This window comes from Panthera pardus, unplaced genomic scaffold (assembly GCF_024362965.1).
Source record: "Panthera pardus isolate Hobbes unplaced genomic scaffold, ASM2436296v1 HiC_scaffold_25, whole genome shotgun sequence".
Taxonomy (NCBI): Eukaryota; Metazoa; Chordata; class Mammalia; order Carnivora; family Felidae; genus Panthera; species Panthera pardus.
In genome coordinates, this window is record NW_026526821.1 from 280,680 (window position 1) to 301,489 (window position 20,810).

At 57.2% G+C, this 20,810-nt stretch overlaps 1 protein-coding gene across 6 annotated transcripts in view; it reads right to left on the reverse strand.

Annotated features, from left to right (window-relative positions):
• The window catches only part of MYT1 (myelin transcription factor 1), a 72,771-nt gene that overhangs the window by 13,501 nt on the left and 38,460 nt on the right, over positions 1–20,810 (reverse strand). For 5 of the 6 annotated variants that reach the window (XM_019426211.2, XM_019426213.2, XM_019426214.2 and 2 more), the window contains 11 exons: positions 19,883–20,130; positions 17,637–18,566; positions 15,776–15,910; positions 15,135–15,225; positions 13,987–14,100; positions 10,920–11,134; positions 9,362–9,549; positions 8,566–8,835; positions 5,525–5,679; positions 4,433–4,495; positions 4,253–4,321 (listed from right to left, as the gene is read on the reverse strand). In XM_019426211.2, the coding sequence (XP_019281756.2) occupies positions 4,253–4,321; positions 4,433–4,495; positions 5,525–5,679; positions 8,566–8,835; positions 9,362–9,549; positions 10,920–11,134; positions 13,987–14,100; positions 15,135–15,225; positions 15,776–15,910; positions 17,637–18,566; positions 19,883–20,130 (2,478 nt within the window). The remainder of the gene's footprint in view (positions 1–4,252; positions 4,322–4,432; positions 4,496–5,524; positions 5,680–8,565; positions 8,836–9,361; positions 9,550–10,919; positions 11,135–13,986; positions 14,101–15,134; positions 15,226–15,775; positions 15,911–17,636; positions 18,567–19,882; positions 20,131–20,810) is intronic. The other variant, XM_019426212.2, reaches the window with a different exon arrangement.

The window sequence follows — 20,810 nt, forward strand, 5'->3', positions numbered from 1 at the left end:
CTGAGCACCCATGACCCACCATCCCCAGCGCTGGTCACCTAGAGGTGTGATTCTCAGTGAGTGCAGAATTTGCACAACCAGAGGCTTTTCAGGGGTGGCAGGCACTGGCCAAGGGTAAGGAGGGGGGGCCACAAGACACAAAAGCCCAACTGTATGCATCCAAAATGTTTGACAAACATATCACATAGAAAGTAAAAATTCCACTTTAATGTACAAGTATGGGTTTTCTCAAATTGTTTTTCCCTGAATGTCCATGGAGGCAGAATGTCAGAGTGGGGAGGCGTGCCTGACTCTGCAGGGGAGTCCACCAGAACCCTCTGGAGCAGGAGCAGGTCTTCCGCTCTGCACCTGGGTCCGTGTGAGGGTGCAGCTCTGACCCTGTGGGACTTGGCAGGATCTGAGGGCTTGCATCTGGAAAGCCTGTTATTCACAGAATACTTATCTACCGTTTCTGGTTTCAGCCTCGCACACAGAAAAAACCACGGGTGCCGAGGCTCTTTCTCAATATACAAGTGGCCCCAAAAGGGTTCTGGAGACTTGCATCAGCTGGAACAGGACATAGGTCTCTGCCTCTCACTCAGCAGAGTTCTCTGAGGCACTCGGGCCCCTGTGCTGTGCCCAAAGCCCTTTGTCGGCACCCTCTTCCACTGGCAAATGCAGCATCTGACATTCGGAGTGAGACAGAGGAAGCCAACACAGCCAAAGGACTCCCCCACAGCTTTGGGCTGCCTCCCAGACCTCAGCAGGCCAACACTGCCTGTTCCGCACCAGAGGACGCTCAAAGCTGGCATGGCAACACGGAGGAGTTCAATGCCCATCTGACCTGCTCCTTCTCCAGTCCCTTGGACTTTCTCAAGGCACCCTCCTCGTCCCTGCCCTATGAGCCACACATGAGATGCCTCCCTGGCCTGCCGGCAGGCCAACCGGTCAAATCACCATTTTGTCGGATTTAGGGGTAACTCAAACCCCTTGAGGTTATGATGGCTCCTGCTCCAGGCATGTGTGGTCACATACCAACACACACACATCTAGGGCCAGGAGGTTTTTGCATTTTCATAGAAATCACACACCACCTCCATCTAGGTGGGCTTCATCCTCTCAAACAAACCCCGAACGGGTGCACCACTCCTGCTGGGATGCTTTGTGTCTCTGCATCATCCGAGGTCCCAGGGTGCAAGCTGCCGGGGTGGGCCCCCGGCTGTGGGCACCAAGTCCTTCAGGCATGTCAGGGTATGCCTCACATGACTCTCTGCTGAGGCCGAGGCCCCGCTGATGCCCTGCTGCCTCCTCCTCAGCTCAGACTGCCCTGCTGAGCACTCTCCTGGCCTGCCGAAGCTAGAGCCCTTCTCCTGCCCTCTGGAAGGCCAAGTGCAGAGAGTGAGGGTGGTGCCTCTCCTGAGTCTGTAGCAGCTCAGGTGGCTGCCTGGACTCTGCTTATTCTCAATTTCAGGGAAACGTGGCAGAACTCAGGCTCAGTGCTACGGGCGGTGGCCAGGGCAGCATGGCCCCGCAGCAGCCCGGGGCCTCGCTGCCCAGAAGTGCAGGTCCATACTGTGGTGCGACCCCCAGTGGCACCTGTGAGTGAGGCTGGCAGGGGAGAGCATGCACGTGGGGGTGGACCCTGCCAGGCCCCAGCACACGTGGGCCTGGCGTCCCCGGGGGTCCCACTGAGGCACGCTGTCTGCAGACAGGTGGGGCATCTGCTCTCCTTGCTGAGGCCTGACTCAATGGCTTTTCCCCACAGCTGTATCCAGCAGAGGATGAGGTTCATGTGCCTGGAGAAGCAGATACCCATGCTGGGCGCTGGCAGTGTCAGCCACTCTTGCGCCCCTGAGGACCCACAGGGTCAGTGGCAGGAACCCTCCCAAACATTTGCTTCTGGGTGCATCGTCTGGGTAAGAGGAAGAGTCCTGCGTCTCTGCGACTCACTACAGCTTGGCGACGCACACCAGGTCTCGCCTCTGAGCCCCTTCCCTGACCCACAGTGGCGGGGGCGGTGCGGGGGGGCCGTCCCCCACCTGGTCACACACCTTACAGGGTATGTGGCTGCACCCCAACTCCCCGCACACAGAGTGGGCTGAGGGGCCCAGGGCAGCTGTGTGCCCTGCCCCCGACCACACTGGGCACATGAGAAAGAAGAGTAAATGCCCCTGAGACTGGATTAAAACACGGAAAACACATCATCCGAGACTGTCGCTGCACCCAGTTACTGACAGGGAGGCCTTGCTTGCAAGGCAGTGATGCAGACGTCTGTGCCCCTCTGGGGTCAGGTCACCATCACGCACCACTGCCACAAGGCTGGTCAGGAGCAGCCTCTCCGAGATGCCCACGGGACAAGAGAAGGGAGGAGGGAGCAGAAGCACCAGCACACCGGGAGCACAGTGGAGCCCCGCCACGTCCACCCAAAGCCCACGCTGTGGCCTGAGGGGGCAAAGAGTGGACGCCCACACAGAGACCTCTGGGGCCAGCGAAGAGCTTGGGAGGAGTCGGGTACCTCGGCCACCTTCCCAGACCTTGCTGACCCTTGCTGAGACTGATGCAGGACTTGTTTTCACATGGGGAAGACTTCCTGTTGCTATTTCTAAACAAGTTCAGGTTAATGTTCCCCACAGGCTCTTAGTCTCAGAAGAGTGCTAACCCTCCCAGACGGCCACGTTTCCAGGCCCAGACCGGGCCCACGGTGTCCTTCCAGCAGCCCCGAGCGCCCGCTCTGCAGGGAGAAAGGTCCACCGCGCACACGTGTTCACACCTAGAGCTCTAAAATCATTCAGACCCTCAAACTGGAAAACCACGAAAACTAATCATCGTTAGAAAGCAAGTCGAATTGGAAAAGGAAACAGGAAAAAGGGAACGTGGGAAAGACGGTAAGAGAAGACAGGGAGGAAAGGAGGAGGGGAGCTGGGGGAAGAGGGTCCTGAGCCTGCAGGACTGATAGACTTCTGGGGCTGGACCTGGTGAATGGATGAGTAACTATGCAAATCAGCCATGATGAGCTGAGCCTCAGAAAATGTTTACATTAAAGCTGTGAACACTTAGAAGGACAGTTCCGGTGGTGAACCCTGCTCAGAGCAGAAAGCCCCATGGGTAACAATGAGCAATGACATGCCATGGCTGCCGGGACCAGATAGGCCTCCCCAGAGTGACAAAGAGGAGACTGGCAGGATGGGGACCTTCCAGAGATCTACAGCTTTCTGCCCTGTTTCTAAATCAGCTCAAGCCCCTTGGACGCCTTTGGCAATAACAGCTCCTCATCTTACAGTCTCTAGGGCCCTGGCTCCTGTCTGGTCCCAGAACAGGATGAGCCTAGATTCAGGGCCCCTCAATATGGAGAGGATGAACACCCTGGAAGAGGGAGTGACCCTCGAGGAGAAGAGTAGGGCCTCCTTCCTGAGCCTTTGCTCAGCCTGAGAGCCCAGGGTCAGCACTGCAGGGCTCAGGGTCACAGCGGCTGCAATGTCGCAGCTCAACCAAATGCATAAACATCAAAGGCAGTGACGGTCCCCAACTCCAGCCCCAAGAGGACACTGATACCTGGGAAACCTCTGGGTGCTTGCATCGCATTTGAGCGGGGCTATCAGGCAGGCTAGATGGTGCCCGTGTGTTAGGGGCAGGGAGGAGAAGCAGAGAGGGGGGGTGCTCAGCAAAAAGAAGGGATGAGCGCGGGAGGATCACCAGGGGCCAAGACAGAAGCAGCTGCAGGGGCAGTAGGAGAAGGAAGGGCAAAGAGTTTTCTCTTTCATCAGCAGCACCCAGTTCCTTCAGTAAGAGCCGCACAGCCTAAAGCCTGCTGAGCCACAGCAAGACTTAGAAGCCAAGGCCAGCTCTGGGCTTCTCCCAAATCTCAAGGGCGGTGAGAAAAGCAGGCCCAGACAACCCCGTACAGGGTCCTCGGGAGAGGGAGAGACGGGCTGGGCCACCAGCAGCCAGAGGCGGGTCCTGCTCCCCTCAAGGCCCTCCAGCCCTCGGTCCTCAGAGCAGCTAGCAGACCCGAGGGCAGCACAGGAGCCTGCGGCAAGGGACAGGCGGATAGCAGCACTCAGAGCGAAGAGACACAGGCAGCAGCAGCAGCAGCAGGAGCCCCAGGCAAGCAAGTCGGCCCCTCCATGGCCTCTCTCTCTGCCCCATCCCGCCGGGAGGGGCTCCCCTGGGGCTGGAGCCCTGGAGAAGGCCGACTTTGGCTGGAGTCTCACGGAAGGAGAGAGCAGAGCAAGGGAGCCGCCCAAGAGATGGGTGGCCAGGAGGGCAGACATACTTGAGGTCAGCAGAATGGGCAGCCATGAGGTTTCTGAGGCTCTTGTCAGCAAGAGGGCAACCAGAGAGGCTGAAAGAGAAGAGATGGGACATCGGGGTGAGCCAGAGGGGGAGCAGAGGAGGAGAGGGGAAGACCCACCACGCAGCACCCAGGCCAGGCTGGACCCGAGCAGGGACAAACCTGCGGTGAGAGGCATAGTTCCCGGTGATGTGGCCGCTGCCGTCACAGCCAGGGGTGGGGCAGCTGAACAAAGGAAACAGAGCGTCAGAACAGAGAGCAAGGCACACCTGCCAGGCCAGCCCCCCAGGCGGAGCCTACTCAGCAGAGCAGCTAACACTTGCTCTCGACTCACCCCCTCAGTCCTCAGAGCACAGCCCTCACCGCTCAGACTGCAACTTTCTCCCACACAACTTAACTCGAGGAGGAAAAAGGAACCAAATGAAAGCTCAGCTTGAAGCTAGGGTGTCCCTGGAGCACATGCGCTCTGCACGTGCACACGTGTGCACCCGTGAACGCGTAGGCAGGGAGTTCCTTCCCTGAGGACAAGGCCAGAGAGCAGAGCCTGGGGAGAGCCAACAGCAGGGTAGGAGGAAGCTGGTTGGGTTCCTCGCAAGGAGAACAGGAACCCCAGAAACAAACTGAGCACGGGTGAGGTTCCACCTGTGGTGCAGGTGCCAGGTCCCACCCCCCACAGTCCTCTAAGGAGAAGCAGTTCTCAGTGGGGGTGACCGGAAGGCTGTAGGGTGGCATCCGACCAGGGGATGACTCATATCTACCAGCAGCGGCCCCATTCTGTAACAATGTCTGCTTGAACCCTGCGGGGACAAACTCAAAGGGGCCGCTGGCTGGGCTGCCAGAGCTGAGGGCACCGTGCCTCAGAGCAGAGTACAAGTCAGGCCTGGGCTCCGTAAGCCAGGGCAGAGAGCTGGGGCTCGGGAGAGGGTTGGCTTCCCTCAGCCCTCCCGCTCTGTGGGCCAGAACAGAGGCCCTTCCTTGCTCTGAATCACTTCAGAGGGCTGTGTGAGATTCCAGCGCGGTGCCGAGATGACAGGAAAGCTGTCACCCATCGCCTGGCTCAAGAGCGTTGCAGTGCAGGATGCCCAACCTCTGCCCAGCAAGATGGTCTGGCCAGGAGGGCGGTCAGAGCTAGGCCAGGGAAGGGACAGGTCCAGGACTGAGCAGACCTGGTCATTCAGGGCTCAGACTAAGACATGCTTTTTTCCGGACCAGACAGGTCCTCAAGGAGCCCTCTTGGCCCAGGTGGGGACTTACGTGAGCAGCTCCTTCTTTATGTCCTTGGAGAGAAACTTCATCTTAAAGTTGGCCAGGGTGACTTCCCCAGGGTACTTGCGCTCCTCAAAACTCTCTTCCGACACTTCCTGGTCATCTGCTTCAGAAGAAGCAAAAGAATGGGCTGCTGGCTCTGACTGCAAAAAACCAGCAGGGAGACGTTTTAACCGGCTGGCGGGGGGCCGGGTGCCCGAGCCGGGGGCTGAGGGAGAGGGGCCTTCAGAACAGTGTTCACAGAGACATTTTCCGGTTTCTCCTGCCTTCTGGATGGGGGAGGAAGACTTGCCCCCAAGAACACAGGAGACAGCACCCCTGAGGGACTAGAGTGTCCCCCCCACCCCCAGCAAGAGCTCCTGAGCTGCCCCAGGAATGAGGAGCCCTGCCTACTGCCCGGAGCGATGGGCTCTGACACCTTCCCGTGGCCTCAGGCCTGTGGGTCACCTCCACCTAACTGCCACTGGGTCACCTTCTAGACACAAGAACCTATGCAAAGTGCAGCTCTTTCGGTGCTCAGTAGACAGCAGGCACTCAACAAGTGCTTGTTTAAATGCTGTAACGATGAGATGGCACAAGGAGAACAATAACATAAAAATGTGATAAGAATATTCAGCGACCTTGTGACCCCATGGCCCTATGCCTCCCCCCCAGCACGACACCCTGACCACAACAGGCAGGTGATCAGCTCGAGTTCTATGTCTGCAGTTGTTCAGCAGCCACCAGAGGGCAGGGTACTCTGGACACAGGGGTGGACAAGGACAGTCCCTGTCCACAAGAGTGGGAAAGCTCAACGCCCGGCAAGTGGGTCTACATCAGAGGCAGTTAACCAGTGTGACAGTTTGTGGTCCACATCCCAGTGCTGGCACTTGTGTGTCCCAGGCAAGTTGTTCAACCTCTTGGGGCCCAGACGCTACACTTTAATTTTTTTTTAAGTTTACGTATTTATTTTTAGAGAAAAAGAGAGAGAGAAAGTACAAGCAGGTGAGGGGCAGAGAGGAGAGACAGAACCCCAAGCAGGCATCAGCACAGAGCCCGACACGGGGCTCAAACCCATAAAATGCGAGGCCACGACCTGAGCCAAGACCAAGAGTCAGATGCCCAACCAGCCGAGCCACCCAGGAGCTCCTAGAGGCTACACTTTTAAACTTGAGAGAACAGCAGCCCCTCACGGGATTTCTGGGGAGTGGAGCCCAACGTAGCGAAGGCTCTGAGTCACTGACAGTGAATCTTGTCAATGTGGCGGGTGTTGCTATTACTGCCACAAATACTATCATTGGACAAGGTGCAGACCAAGTGGCTCATTCCCTTGAGCAAGTTCGACTTAAGGTGGGTCTTCGGAAAAAATGGCAACTTCCCGGAAGCCCCAGGGAGGAGGTTGTCCCAGAGCAGGGAGAGCCTCCCAGAGGCCCGCGGATACTGTCCTGGCTGCTGCCCAGTGCAGTGGGCTCCTTCCCATGGCCTCAGGCATGTGGGTCACCTCCACCTGGAGTGGGAAGTGAGACTGAGAGTAGAGGTGCAGCCTCACATAGGACGGATCAAGGAACCTTGGGCAGAGCTGGAAGGAGAGTCTGAGTCGGGAGCCCAGGGCCATGACAAAGGGACTAGGAAGGCCTGATACAGAAGGCCTTTCTGGGGATGACCCTCCTGTGCCCAGGAGGAGAGGAAGGGCCTGGGAGTGAGCTGAGGCTCTGGGACAGAGAGTGACTGTGGGGTGGAGTATAGGGACCGACTTGACTGGGCAGGGACCTCAGGACCCCTGAGACTGATGACATGAATCCTGGGGTGCTCAGAGGGTGTGTGAAGGGAGGAGGAGAGGGGCAAGGCAGCCAAGGATGTAGCCTGAGCTGGGGATCACAGACAGGTGCAGGGAGGGGTCAAGGGAGGGACTGTAGTCACCAGGAAGGGCAGGGAGCAGCTTAGACCTGGGGGCAAGACTGGCACAAGATAAGAGCAGACTCTCCTGGTGGTCTCTGAATAGGAGGGCCCCATCTGGCCTCATACCGGACTCCCAACCACCACAGAGAAGACCACCCACACAGTTCAGCCCCCTCCACTCAGGGCTCAGTCTGAGAGGTGCCCCTCTTCTGCGGCCTGACACCAAGTTGTAGCCACATGACTGAGCCAAGTGACCTCAGCCTGGGGTCCAGTCCACTCTGCAAAGTAGGGGTACACGTGAAGCGCGTAGAGGGAGCCTGGCTCACTGGGGAGACTGAACTGCAGGGGTGGTGGGTTCCCAGAGAGGAATCCTAGTCACCCCACCTCCTCCTCCGCAGGGACCTGCCCCCCTGCCCTTCTAGGGTTGGTGGGGAGCTGGCAGGATGGGGAGGGAGAACGGAGGGGACCTGCAGGCCTGCCCATACCGTGCGGAGGCTGCCTGAAGTCTGCACCATCCTCACGGCTGGGCTTTGCTACTCAGGATGCACACCTCTTTGAGGAAGAGCCTTCAAATGGCCCCGCTCTCGGAGGGTAGAATGATTGGAAAAGGATGTTTCACTGTCCCCAGACTGCAGCTCCAACACAGACGCCTGACTTCTTGCTCTTTACCAGGTGGTGCTGGTCTTGGGACTCGGGCCACTGACCACCACAGGGGCTCCCGGGGCCAGGAGCTTTCTCCTGCCTCTGTCCAAGGAGCCAGGTGGCCAGAGTGTCCTGTGGATGGTGAGGAAGGACTGCTGCCAGAATTCAGGGTGTCCCTATCGGGACAGCAGGTTGGGGGGAGGCCACAGAACCAAGGAATTTGGGGCCACTCCCAAATGTCTCCGATGGGATATGAAACAGGCCCTTCTCCTCCCCATGCTTCCCCCGAGCCCACAACGGTGCTGATCACCGTGTCCACGGAAGTGAGAAGACCACTTCTCTCTTGGATGGGACAAGATACACCACAGCCCAAGGGTGAAAAATTCCCCAGAAGGGCGGGCCGGGTCCTAGCTTCCTAGAGGTGGCGAGGCGCGGTGTGGACAGGGCTCGGAAGCTCCTCCTGGAGAAGCAAGCCCTGCTTTACATCAGCCCCCGGGTCCCACACCCACCTCCTCAGGCTCCTCCTCTCGCTGGCGGCTGGGCTTGGTATAGTCCAGAGGTCGATCCCACTCGTCCTGGCGGGAAGCCTGGCTGGACGGGGGCGAGGTCATGGAGCCGCTTGGGGCACTGGTGCTGCTGTGGCGCTGGGAAGCATCAGGGGACTTCACGCCAGGGCTGCTGCCGCTGCTGCCGCTGCTGGGGAAGGCGCTGTCCCGCTTACGGTGTTTGCGCATGCTCAGGTCCAGGGTTCCGTTTTCATCCACCTCGATGTCCGCAGCCTGCAATTGTGAAGGTGGGTCTGTGCTTCCCACGTGTGCCTTCTGGCACTTTAAGTCAGCGTTACAGAATGCCCGGCACAGGGTTTCCCTTGGAAGGAAGCAGAGCCACGCAAGAACAGAAGAACCTCTGGGAAGCAAGAATCTTGACTTGCCCCTCCCTGCACCTCACACGGAGGAGCCTCCACTGCCTCTCAGGTCTTGCTAACACCACAAACCCAGACGCCTGAGACACGGTGAGCATGATCACACACGGACGGGCGCTCGACATCCAGGCGCCGGGGCAACGCGAGGAAACGTGCGTGTGCAGAGCCATTTGGTCCTCCTTAGGCACAGCACCCAGAGCTCTCAGAGGGAACCCATCTAACCCCCTCTGGTCATCAGGAGCCACGACCGGGAGGAAGACAAGTTTCTCAGGTGGACACCGGGTGTCCCTGAGCACCTTTTGGTGTAGGCTCATGGTCCTGACTGTGAATCCCACCAGCCCACCGCTGTCTCAGACAGAGCTCCTTGTAGGGGACACACCAACCTTGCCGGGCAAGTCCTGTGGCTTCGTGCTGAGATTCTCAGGCATTTCCCAGCAGCGCGTGGAGAGGTTCAGGATGGCTGTGGCGGCCATGTGTGCAGCCTCAGCATCATGCGTGTAGTCGAAGCCTGCAGAAGAGGATGAAGTGCTGGGGCTGTGCCTGGGGGAGGAGGCCTTTGGGAAAGGTCTGGCTGCAAAAAGGGAACAACACCAGGCTGATATAGAACTTGAATGCATGGTGGCCACACAGACACGGGTGGGGCGGGGGGGTTGGGGGGACGGCGTCTTCGGGATGGCTGGGGGAGCACAGGGTACAGCTACGTGGAGGGGCTTGGGGCAGGGTCTTTGTCCCAGTCACATGTGCCCACAACACACTCCTACTCGTCCTCCCATAGGGTACTGAGGACGCTATTTCTGGCTCATCTAAAATTTGGGCAGAAAGAACAAAACCTTCCAAAGACATTCCAGCATCCCTCTTATTTCAAACAAATACAAGTCGTCTATTGGTGAATGCTTCCTGAGACAGGAAGAATTCTATAAGAGGAGGAGTGTATGGGACTATCGCTCAAGTAGAAAAATTTTTGTCACAACATCTCAAAAGGCTGATTTTGGTGTCCCCATAATACCACTTCAATAAAGTAACATTACTGTTCAAATAAACGTGACAAATGAGGACATAAAATGTTATCTCTTCCAGAAACTGTATGGTAGTCATAAAGTGACTCTCAAGCATGACATTTCTGATATCACAATATCACCAGTAAGTTTCCAGATATACGAAAAGCTCCTTGTGAGTGTTTGTTGGTGCCTGTACATGGTGGCAGGAAACCTCTGGCCCTAATAAGGGGAAGAGGTGTCCACACTGTAGCTGGCAGCTGCATCAGTTAGGATTTTCATTATTAACATGACAGGAACTCCTCACTGCTGCATTTCAGGGCCAAACACCTACCCCGAGATGCCAGTTCCAATCTCATGGGCACACTTCCATTTCATATGTGTTTCCAGGGCTAAGGGGCTTGCAACCCACAGATTAGTACACTGAGTAACCAAAACAGTAAGGCAGGATTTTTCTCAAAAGTTTGTAGGAATGCATTTTGTTAGTTACAAGTATTCAGAACACTTGTGGCTAACACAACACACTGTATCCAGCAAGATGGTCCACATGCAGGAAAGCGAATAGCTTCTGTCAGGCACCCAGGCTCAGCACAGTCTGGCTGAGTTGTCTGAGCCCCTGCAGAGTGGACCGTATCAGGGAAATTATTCTCAAGCCTTTGGATATGCACACCATAAAGGACTTGGGTTGTTTTGTTTTTTGTTTTTTATTTGGGGGGGGGGTTGTTTGTTTTTTTCACAAATAGTGAAGAGATACATCAAGCTTGATGGGGAACATGGTGGCAGAAACATGGGGGAAATATAGACCCTGGGAAAGCCACCTCAGTGGACACTGGGACAGCTAGGGCCCCCTAGGGGAGAGATTCCCTACATGCTCCTGGCGAAGGGGGTCCCTCCTCCCCCATCTCTCAAACCCTGCGTCTCCCAGGAGCAGATCTCCCCTACTTACATTTAAAGGCTTTAGGTGAGGTTTCGCTGGTCTGAATCTTTGGGGCAAGCATGCGTTTGCCAAAAACCTGAGCGTCAAAACTTGCGTAGTCAAAGGTGACCTTGGAGAACTTCTCCAGCTCCTTGGCCAGGTTGGCCCTGGGTGTAGCAGGGGCCACACTGGGCCGGTAGCTTCCATACGGAGGGACTTCAAGCTGCTTCACGAAGCACATGGGCCTGAGGTGTGGATAGAGGTACAGAACCATGAGGACAGGGCTCAGGGACCCCATGCCCCGTCCCACAGCCTGGGCAGGAACCCTTCAGAACCCTCTGTGCACGGAGACCCTCCGCCATGTCCCTCTGCTAAACGGTGCCTGGGGCCTGATCTATATGAAGAACTGAAACCTCGGAGAAACAATGCCATGTGCCCTTGCAGACGGCATTAGCCAGAGAGGGAGGGCCCTAGACTTTGCCCCAGAACTTAGGAGAGCAGGTTTCAAACTGCTCTGCTACAAGAGGTATGAGTCCTTGGCAGGCAACCCTACAGGGGCATCCCTAGGACGGTGGCTAGCCACACCTAGACAGAATTCTCCTGGTGGAATAACAGAGCTCCCCAGTGAGGAGGGAGTCAGGGCATCTAGAGGGGATGGGGTGTGTTTCTGAGAATCAGGCTCAGGGAGGGCCCAGCTCAGCTTTAGCCCTCACTACCCTTTGCTCGAAGGCATTTGAGAAGAGCCCTGGTGGGGCTGGAAGAGTTAAGGACAGGAACAAAAAGGCCACTGCAGGCATTCAGTTCATCATCTCTGAAGCCCTTGGAAGAGCTCAGAGTTTTGAATGCACAAGAGCTAGCATGAAGACACCAGCCCAGACAGCACAGGATCCAAGGGCAGGAAGAGCCAGGTGGAGAATGGCAACCGCACAAGGTGTGGACAGGCTTCTGCGCTACCAGCTCAGAGAGAAGGAAAAGAGGAAGGGAGGCCTGGGAGACCCGTCTGCACACCCACTCTCTCTTTGCTCCTGAGTCTGAACCAAGAAATGACTTCAGTCTGAAAAGAGTGGATCACAAGAATTAAGAAGGGGTCAATGGTGAGGTCTTCAAGGGGCTGAGTACTACAAGAACTTGCACGTGGCCCCAAAACAGGAGCCTGGTGACAGAAAGACCTGCAACCATGAAGAGACCAGCTCTGAGTCTGGACCTTGGAAAAGCAGACACCCCCAAGCATGGGCACATTCTCCTTCCCCAAGGAGGGTGGAAGGGCCTGGTAGCATCTGAAGAAGTTACTGGAGTGTGCTCAGGCACCTCCCAGGAGAAAAGAGAATCCTAAATTTAACATTGGTACCATGGCTTCCTGGGCCAGGGCTCCATCCCACAGCAAAGACTCAGTGTCTGTGACACTATCAGAGATTTGCAAAGGCTCTCCCCACACCCCAGGGCGTGACACCCAGAAACACAGCCACGCAGAATGAACAGAACCTGAACAAAAGGCTTCTGCATCCTGGTCACCATCACGACCATTGGAGAGGTTCCTCACCACGGCCCGGGGAAGCAAAACATCACTATCTTGTTCAAGCCTCATGAGATACTTTCGAAGCCCACAAGAAAACATTGTTGCCCACTTTTACAGGCAAACAAATGGAGGTCAGACTTCCTGGGGGCACAGCCACCATGTCTGGAGCCTCCTTGCCCCCCACCCTGGGCTCACTGGGCCTCACCTGCCTGCTGGTTTGGCATGTTACCAGTGACTTAGATTGAGGCAGGAAAAGAATCGAGATAGTAAATGGCAGGAAGCTGGAAAGAGCAGTTACAGGATGAAGGTAAGAAGCTGCTTCCAACCATCCTAAGAGCCAACAGGTGGACGGAAGCCAACTGGATGTGCAGGGCCAAAGACACGCATAGACAGAAGCGCAGGAAGGTGAGGCCCCGACCCCGGCCCTGGCCCCGCCCAGAGACTCCACACACGGGACCCACAGAGCAGGCCAAGGCGGGCAGCCAAGTTCCTCTGGTTGAGAATTTGCCAGGCACACACCAGGGTTGGACGGGCCCTGAAAGGAGGCGGGCCCCTCTCCAGACCAGGGTTCATGCAATTGCCCATGTCTGTGACTTCCAGGTGTTAGGCCTTTTCAGGGTACAGTGGCCCTCATCTCCCACATTCTCCTTTGGGAGGCAGACATGGAACTGTGGTCTGGAAAACTGAGGAAGGGGAAGAATGTATGAATCCTAGTCCCTCAAAGAAACAGGAAGCAGCGTGTCCGCTGAGCGAGGACAGTGAGGGGTGGGGTAAGGGAATCCCCCAACGGGTAGAGAACTATGTTGAAGAACAAGACCCTGAAGCCAAGCTGGCCTGGGGCCAGTGCCAACTCCCCCAGCCAGTAAGTGTTACCTTGGGCAAGTTCCCGAGACTCTGGCCTTACTTGTGGTACCCGCTTCACAGGGTCACATGGATGGCAGGAATGCTAAGCAAATGCATTCTGAGTGCTCTGTCAGGAGCCCCCTTATTGCTGACACATGTCTACATGCACGCACACACGTGTGCACACATGAACACATGCATACGCACACGCACACAGGCCCACTGCTGCCTCAGAACCTCTGGGGCCAATGCTCTGAAGGGTACCACATGCACCCACTTCTCTCCCTTGGTTTATGGTCCTTCCTTGGAGTGAGACAGCCAGAAGGAGCAGTTCCGGTGCTTCTGGACAGCAGTGGCCCTCGGCTGGTGCGGTCTGCCCTCTGGAGACAGGACCAGCGTCTCCACAAACAAATCCCTGAGTAATCTCAAGCGGTGAGATCAGACGCCTTTGGGGAGAGCAAGGCAGGGGCAGCCTGGTGGGTGTTTGTGCCACAGCCGAAGCACCGGTGAGGGGGGCAGATGTCAGATGCTGTCCTGTGTGTGCCCAGAAACTGTCCTCTAGGGGGCCCCGAGGGCAGCTGAGGGCATCAGCACACACATGCACATGCACACACACACAAGCATAAACACACATGCACACATACACACACATGCACATGCAGCCCCAGAGACACTGGGAAGCCCCCTCTAACCATTTTGGGAGGCAGCCCCTTCAGTTGTGTGGCTCAATTCACTCACCTGAGGATCCGATCTGAATTGGAGCTATTCTTGGAAGGATCTCCCCCTTGCGGCTGTTGCTTCTCATGAGATTTGGCTAATTTTTCAGCAGCAGCAATGGGGCATCCGGACAAACTAGAGAAAAGGCAAGGAGGGCAGCTGAGCATTCTCCTTCAGATCCTGCCTATCCAAGCCCAGAAGCCCACAGACACCAGTAGGAGCCCAGAGAAGGCTCCTGTCTCTCCAGCCCTGTCCTCAAGCCCTCAAGGTAGCAGCTGCACAGTCACTTTCTGCTTTGGGAAATTCTAAGCAATGATGCACACAGACAAAGTATATCCTAAAAGCCTTCAGGGCTCTGGGCAAAGGCACCTCCTCTAGGCAGGTCTGGGCAATGGGCCTGCCTCTCACCTCCCTGCTCTCCCCCGACATGCCAACACGTCTCTGGCTCAACTCAGGGAAGCCCAGGGCCCCATGGGCCACACAACTTGGGTGCTAACCCTAGAGGTTACAGACTGTACCACGGCCACAGCAAGAGGCCCCAGCCCTTCCTAGGGAAGCACCCAACCTGGGACATCAGGGAAGCAACTTCATCTGTCAGGACAGAGCTGACCATGGCTGCTGGAGAGGTGACTAGTCACAAAAGCGCTCAGGAATTTAGCCTCTTCTCAATGAAGTGACCTCAAAAGCTCTGGCCTCCTTTGTGAGAGCACATCCCATCACAACCCTGCTGCCCAAGGCGCTCCAGGCAAGGGTGGGGGGTGTGGTCACCTCTCACTGTGGAAGACAGCAAACAGCTAAACCCTGAGTGCATCATGGGAGTCTCACTTCTACCTGGGTCTCAGAAGCCACAGTGTAGCCCAGAGCTCGGTCCTGGCCAGCCAAGGCCCACCATGAGCAAAAGCTAGAGTGCAGAAGCTTCCCAAACGTCTCACAGCCTCCACCTGGCTTTCCCGACAGGCAGTAGGCCTCTCTGAAGAGCACATACCCATCCCTGCAGCCGCCCTCTGGTCTCTCAGGACCCCACCACAGCGACCATGCCTCTGGGTGCCACACTGACCCTCCACCAAGAGGCCTGCTCCAACCTTGCACCCGTCCCAGGCCAGGGCTCAGCCCACGGCCCCGCCCACCCCACCACACAGCCCTCGCCACTCCCAGCACAGCCCGAGTACCTTCTGTGCGTGTTGCGGTTACTGTTCACGTGGCCTTGACCTGTACAACCAGGAGTGGGGCACTTGAGCACATTCTCGTGCATAGCCAAGACTGGAAGAGAACCAGGGAGAGGGAGATGGTGAGCCCCACCAAGGAACATGGAGGAGCTCCATCTGAAGTCTCCAACTCTGCAGGGCGGCAACTTAGAGCAGCAACCCAGAGTGGCTGCCAAGCCTCAGCCCAGTCGAGGCACACTCCCTCCCACTGTGGCCCCTGCTTCCCTCGCCTTCAAACCCCCTGGTTGTTCTGTGAGTCACCCTTTGAAATGAATGTTCACAATTACTGCCTCTAGCTTAGGAGTGAAAAAGCTTAGGCTTTCTCCTCATGGCCCTCAGAGCACAGATGGCTGGCTCTTCCCTGGCTTGCTGGCTCCTCCTCCCTCCCGAGTGCCTGTGTTTGTGGCAGGCCCTCCTGGGGCCTGGCTGCCGTCTCAAGGTAGGTAAATGGGCACACTCCATATCCCCGGCCATGTAGGACTCAAGTTTGGGCACCTGGACAGTGCCAATCCAAAGGGACAGGGCCCTGGGATGGGGGCGGGGGGGGGGGGAACGCTACATCATCCAAACACCAGAGATGGCTTGAGCTGTGCATAGCTACTCACTCTCCGGGGGAATCCTGTCCTTGTGGGGGCAACCAGATAGGCTGCGGTGGTGAGGGTACAACCCTGTCACATGGCCAGTGCCATCACAGCCTGGTGTTGGACACTTGATCTCGCGCTTCTCAGCTCTGGAGGGATCTAAACACACAAGAGGCATCGGTTAGAGGGTAGCCAGAAAGCCAAGTGGGGAGGAGGACAGAACAGCCATGACTCTTCATTCCGGCTGTCCAGAGAGGAGAGTGGCCAGACTGCCCGAGAGCCTGAGAGGGACCAGGGGATGGCTAGCTAGTTCTGAAGAAACTGGTCCACATCAACTGTCCTCATGGAAAAGCCCAGAAGCTGCCCAAACTGTAAGTTTGTAAACTGCCCAAACATGTAGTAAGTTGTGCAGCATTTTAAAGAGGACAACCCAGGTAGCAGCTGGTGCCCTCTTTCCCTGCTCCTACTGACTTGTGTGAGTCCCACTCAGGGTGGGGCCATGCCTCCAAGAGCCCCCATGCCTTGAGGTCCAGCCTCTGCACAGAGAGGTGAAAGATGTGACGAGGTCCCTGCCAGGATATGTCCTTTGGATTTGACAAAGTGACAAGGACAAAGAAGTTAACTTGCCCAAAGCCACAGGACTAATACAAATGCCTGGGCAGAAACTTAAACTCAAAGCTCAGTTGCTGACCTCACCTAGGCTCTGCAAGCCCAGAGAGGTCACTGTTGAGTGTGGGGGCCAGAAGGGAACACCTGCCAGGACACAGATGATCCCCAGAGCACAGCCGGTGTCCCAGAGAAGTTCCTAGATGGAGCGGTTTCCCCTGGGGAGAACACAGAACTCACACAACCACACTCAGAATGCCCACCCCGGCTGAGGCAGAAACCCGAGCAGGTTCTAAAGTGCAGGACCCCTGGCTCTTCCTCTTCACATTCAAACAGGCAGGAAGCTGGACCTTCACCAACCTAGCAGGCAGGGTCATCACAAATGATCCCCGGAGCCTGCCTCCTGAGCTGCTACCGCTGCCACACGGGCTCTAGCCGGGCTCGCGCTGTGGCGGTGCCTCGACATCAGTCGCATCTCGCCCACTGCCGGGTGCTTCCAGCGCCACTGTTTGCCTCACCCTGAGGCTCTGTCCCCCGGGCCTGTGCCCTCAACTCTACCCCTGAAGGCAAGGCACCCTGCGTCTGGGTCCCCCCCAATGTCCCATAGGCCTGCGTCACCCAAACACCTGCACCCGGGGCTGTCACTCTGCCTGTGTCCCCCAGCCATGCCACTCCCCAATAGTGTCCCACCAATATCCGCCCTGATCTGTGGTCCCCAAGCCCACCACCCTCAGGCTGATACCCTACACAGGCCTCAACACCCTGTCCCTAAATTTGTATCACATTTACCTAGGTCTCCTTGTGTCTGTGTTCCCTCAAGACTTGTGCTGGCCCGAATCTGGGCTCCAAGCAGCTTTCCCCCACACCTGTGCCATCCTGAAGGGGGTCCCCTTGAGAGCTGTGTCCCTCAGTATCTGCCCCAGGCCTGTCTCACGTGAGGATTCCCAGAAAATCTGGGCCCTGTGTCCCCACCTGTCTTCCAGCGGGGGCTCCCCAGGGCTCACTCGAGTCTCTTCATGACCCAGGTGTGTCCCCCCAGGGTCTGCCTGTGTCTCTCCATGACCCAGCTGGGCCCCCCGGGCTGTGCCTGAGGTGCTGGGGCCAGCTCACTGCCCCTCCCACGCTCCTCCTCCCACCTGGAGCCCTGCGTCTGTCTCTGGATCGCCCTCTGTGAGAAGTGTGAGCACGCCTCTCACCCGGCCCGCATCCATGCCTGCTGCGGACGACCCTGGACGGAGGCGTTAAGGATGGGTGTGCAGGCCCGGGCCTCCAGCCCTACCTTTGCTGCAGTAGCTCTTCCGTGCGGCATCCAGAGGCCTCACCACCTTGCCCGGTTCACCAGGGCCCGGCTGGCCCTGCTCGGTGGGTGGGCAGCCTGGCTCGCAGACGGCTCGCACCTGCTCAGCCTTCAGGGCAATGGCCTGCTCCAGGAGGCCCAGGTTCCCGCGTGTCATCATGTCATACATCTCTGACTCATCAGTGACTGCAGACTTCTGGGAGCGCGAGTCCTCGTCCTTGCCATCATCAGAGCGCACCTCCACGATGACAGAGTACTCGGGCTTGGGGCTGGGAGATGCTGGGTGCCGGGGTTCCGGGGCCTTCTGGGTGGGGGCATGGGGGGCATCCTCCTGACAGATCACATCGGGAGCGGCTACTTCTTCCTCCTCTTCCTCCTCCTCCTCTTCCTCCTCCTCCTCTTCCTCCTCCTCCTCCTCTTCCTCCTCCTCCTCTTCCTCCTCCTCCTCTTCCTCCTCCTCCTCTTCCTCCTCCTCCTCTTCCTCCTCCTCCTCTTCCTCCCCCTCCTCCTCCTCTTCCTCCTCCTCCTCCTCCTCATCACCCAGGTTGACTTTCATCTTGCTTGACTCCTCGCTGACCATGCCCTCCCCAGACTGGGGACCCAGCTCCTGGGAGCGTTCCCTGGCGACTTCCACGACTTCCTCTGTATCCTCTGGCCGGATGAACACGTCCTTCTCCCCCTCATCACTGGTGGCCCCTTCTTCGGCCTCCTCCTGCACCAGGTGCACAACACCGGGGCCCGGCTTGGCCACCTGACCCAAATCCTCCCCAACTAGCGTCTCTACGGCAATCTGGCCCAAATTTAGGAGAGAAGTGGCGATGATCTCCTGATAACTGCTGTAGCTGCCCTTGGTGGGGCCCGTGGGGCTGCTGATGGGGTTGGATCCGAAGTGGGGCTTGACAGGGCTCCTTCCTGCACAAAATCGGAAACAAGTGTGAAGAGCACAAGAGGCAGGCTGTCCCAGCACAGCCTGGGGCTGTGGTCATTTCTGCCAGCCCCTCTGCCTGGACCTGGAGACACGGTGAGCTTATTTTTGGTCCTAGATGGAGTAGTCACTGCTGTCTTTGAAGCTGAGGAACACTCCGATATGTTTTACTAACGGTCCTCCCCTCGATGTTTACTTTCTCAAATCAAGTAAACCTGCATCTCATAAGATGGAGCTTAAAGCACCCATCGGGTTTTTTTTAATTGCTCCATAATTAGCAAGTACTAAATGAATTTATGTTTTCAAAAGACTCAAAGTTGAACCTCTTAACTGCCATGGCTATGACGTAGCAGGTGTTCGCCACACACAGGCCCTGGAGGACAGTCGGCAGGAGTGTCCAGGGTGCAGGAGCCAGCCCTGCCGTCTGACCATTCCCAGAGGAGCCCAGCCAGGGCCGGTGCCCAGACCCCAAACTCACTCCTCTGTAAGAAAGCAGGCAAGCTAGTCCTTTCTACCTAGAGCCCTTGGGGCCACACACCGCTTGAGACACAACCGAAGACTCGGGAGGGAGGTGAGTGTAAGGACTCTCCCTGAGTTGGCTCCAAAACAAAATAAAGCTCCATCTCAGACCCTGCAGGTTCAGAAGACACAGGCAGCTTTGGGGTGGGGGGTGCTGGGGGATTTGGACCTCAGGTCTCAGTCCCACCCCCAGGGTTCTGTAGTCTGCCAACGTTCTTGGGGGACATGGACACTTTTACACCAGCATTTGCCAAAGTCTGGGTGCCCCAACGAGGCTGGTGCTGCTGAGCCCCACAGGGAAGAAAGTGAAACAAGGAATCCCTTCATTTCCCCCTGCCGCTCCAGGCTTCCCTGGGCACCCCCACAGAGTCTCATCTGATGCCAAGCAGACCCCTCACTCCCACCCCCAGGCTATTCTTTCCCAGCGCCAAGTGGAGTGGGGTCTATCCCCCTCTGCTGTACATGAGACCCTCCCCCAAGCACAGACGCACAGCCCATGTCCATCTGTCCATCCATCTCTCATATGCACATAGGCACACATCCACAATCATACACACAGTGTTCGCACAGAGATGCGCCCACAGACCCCCCAAGCACCCTGTACCGGCCCCTCTCCAGGAAGCCCCAACAAATGTCAGGACAAGACCTCGCTTGTTCTCAGGAATGGCTTCCTCGGCAGCCCTTTCACTAACTCAGAGTGGGCCCCCTCCCCACTCACAGGCTGTGATTCTCCAGGGCCACACTAAGCGCCCTTTATTTCAGGGGAGAAAGAGCCACAAAGCACCTTCAGCTGGTTCAGGACGATGAATCTCCTCCTGTCCTGACATTTCAGCCTCGTCCTCCTCCAGAGTTCCTTCCGATTCATCCGAAACAGAGGCGTCCTTCACCTCAGCATCCTCACTGCCGTCGGTGTCCACACTGTAGCCCTCGTCCAGAGCCAGCTTCAGGGGGTGGGACTTCCGCTTGGACACCAGGTGCTCTGGCTGGGCACCCTCCAGCTTCCTCTTCTTGGCCAGAGGGCAGCTCTGCAAACTGGGAGGAAGGAGACCAGGCCAAGGGCCACCTTGTCAACACCCCCGGGGGGTCCTCCCTCCGGCTCCTCCCCTCACCCTCCGCAGCCCCTTTCCCTGTTGTGAAAGTTTGTCTTTGCGTCTCATCACCAACCCAAGCCAGAAGCCCCACATTCAAGACTGGCAGGCTGATGTGTTTAAAATTTTACATTAATTGTCCACATTAAAAACTTAGATTATTTCCTGCTTCTCTCATGAGACCTAACCTCAGCAGTCCCATCCCAACGGCACCCCCTGTTGGGAGGGGGAGGGGACTGGCCCCAGGCAGCTCTGCTTCACACCCTCTGTCGGACACAGCCCGCTTCCTCCCACCAAGCAGGTCAGCAGGGTCCCCGGGGCCCTTCCTTCTCCACCTCCAGACCCTGCACACCCTCACCCACTGAAGTCAAGCTGACACCCCAGGATGACAACAGTGACAACCAGGTCATTTGGGTCACCAGTGTGTACGAGGTCTGCTCTGAGCTCTCCCCCATGGACTCATCCAGCCTTACAGCCCCCAACAGAGAGACTGCGGCATGATATGGCATGACCACACGGGCCTCAGCAGCCGCAGGTGGAAATGGAAGGTTCTAGATCTACAAAAGGGCCAGGAGTGGGGTTCCAGCTCCCCAGCAGCCCAACATCTCTCCCAGGAACCCCCTT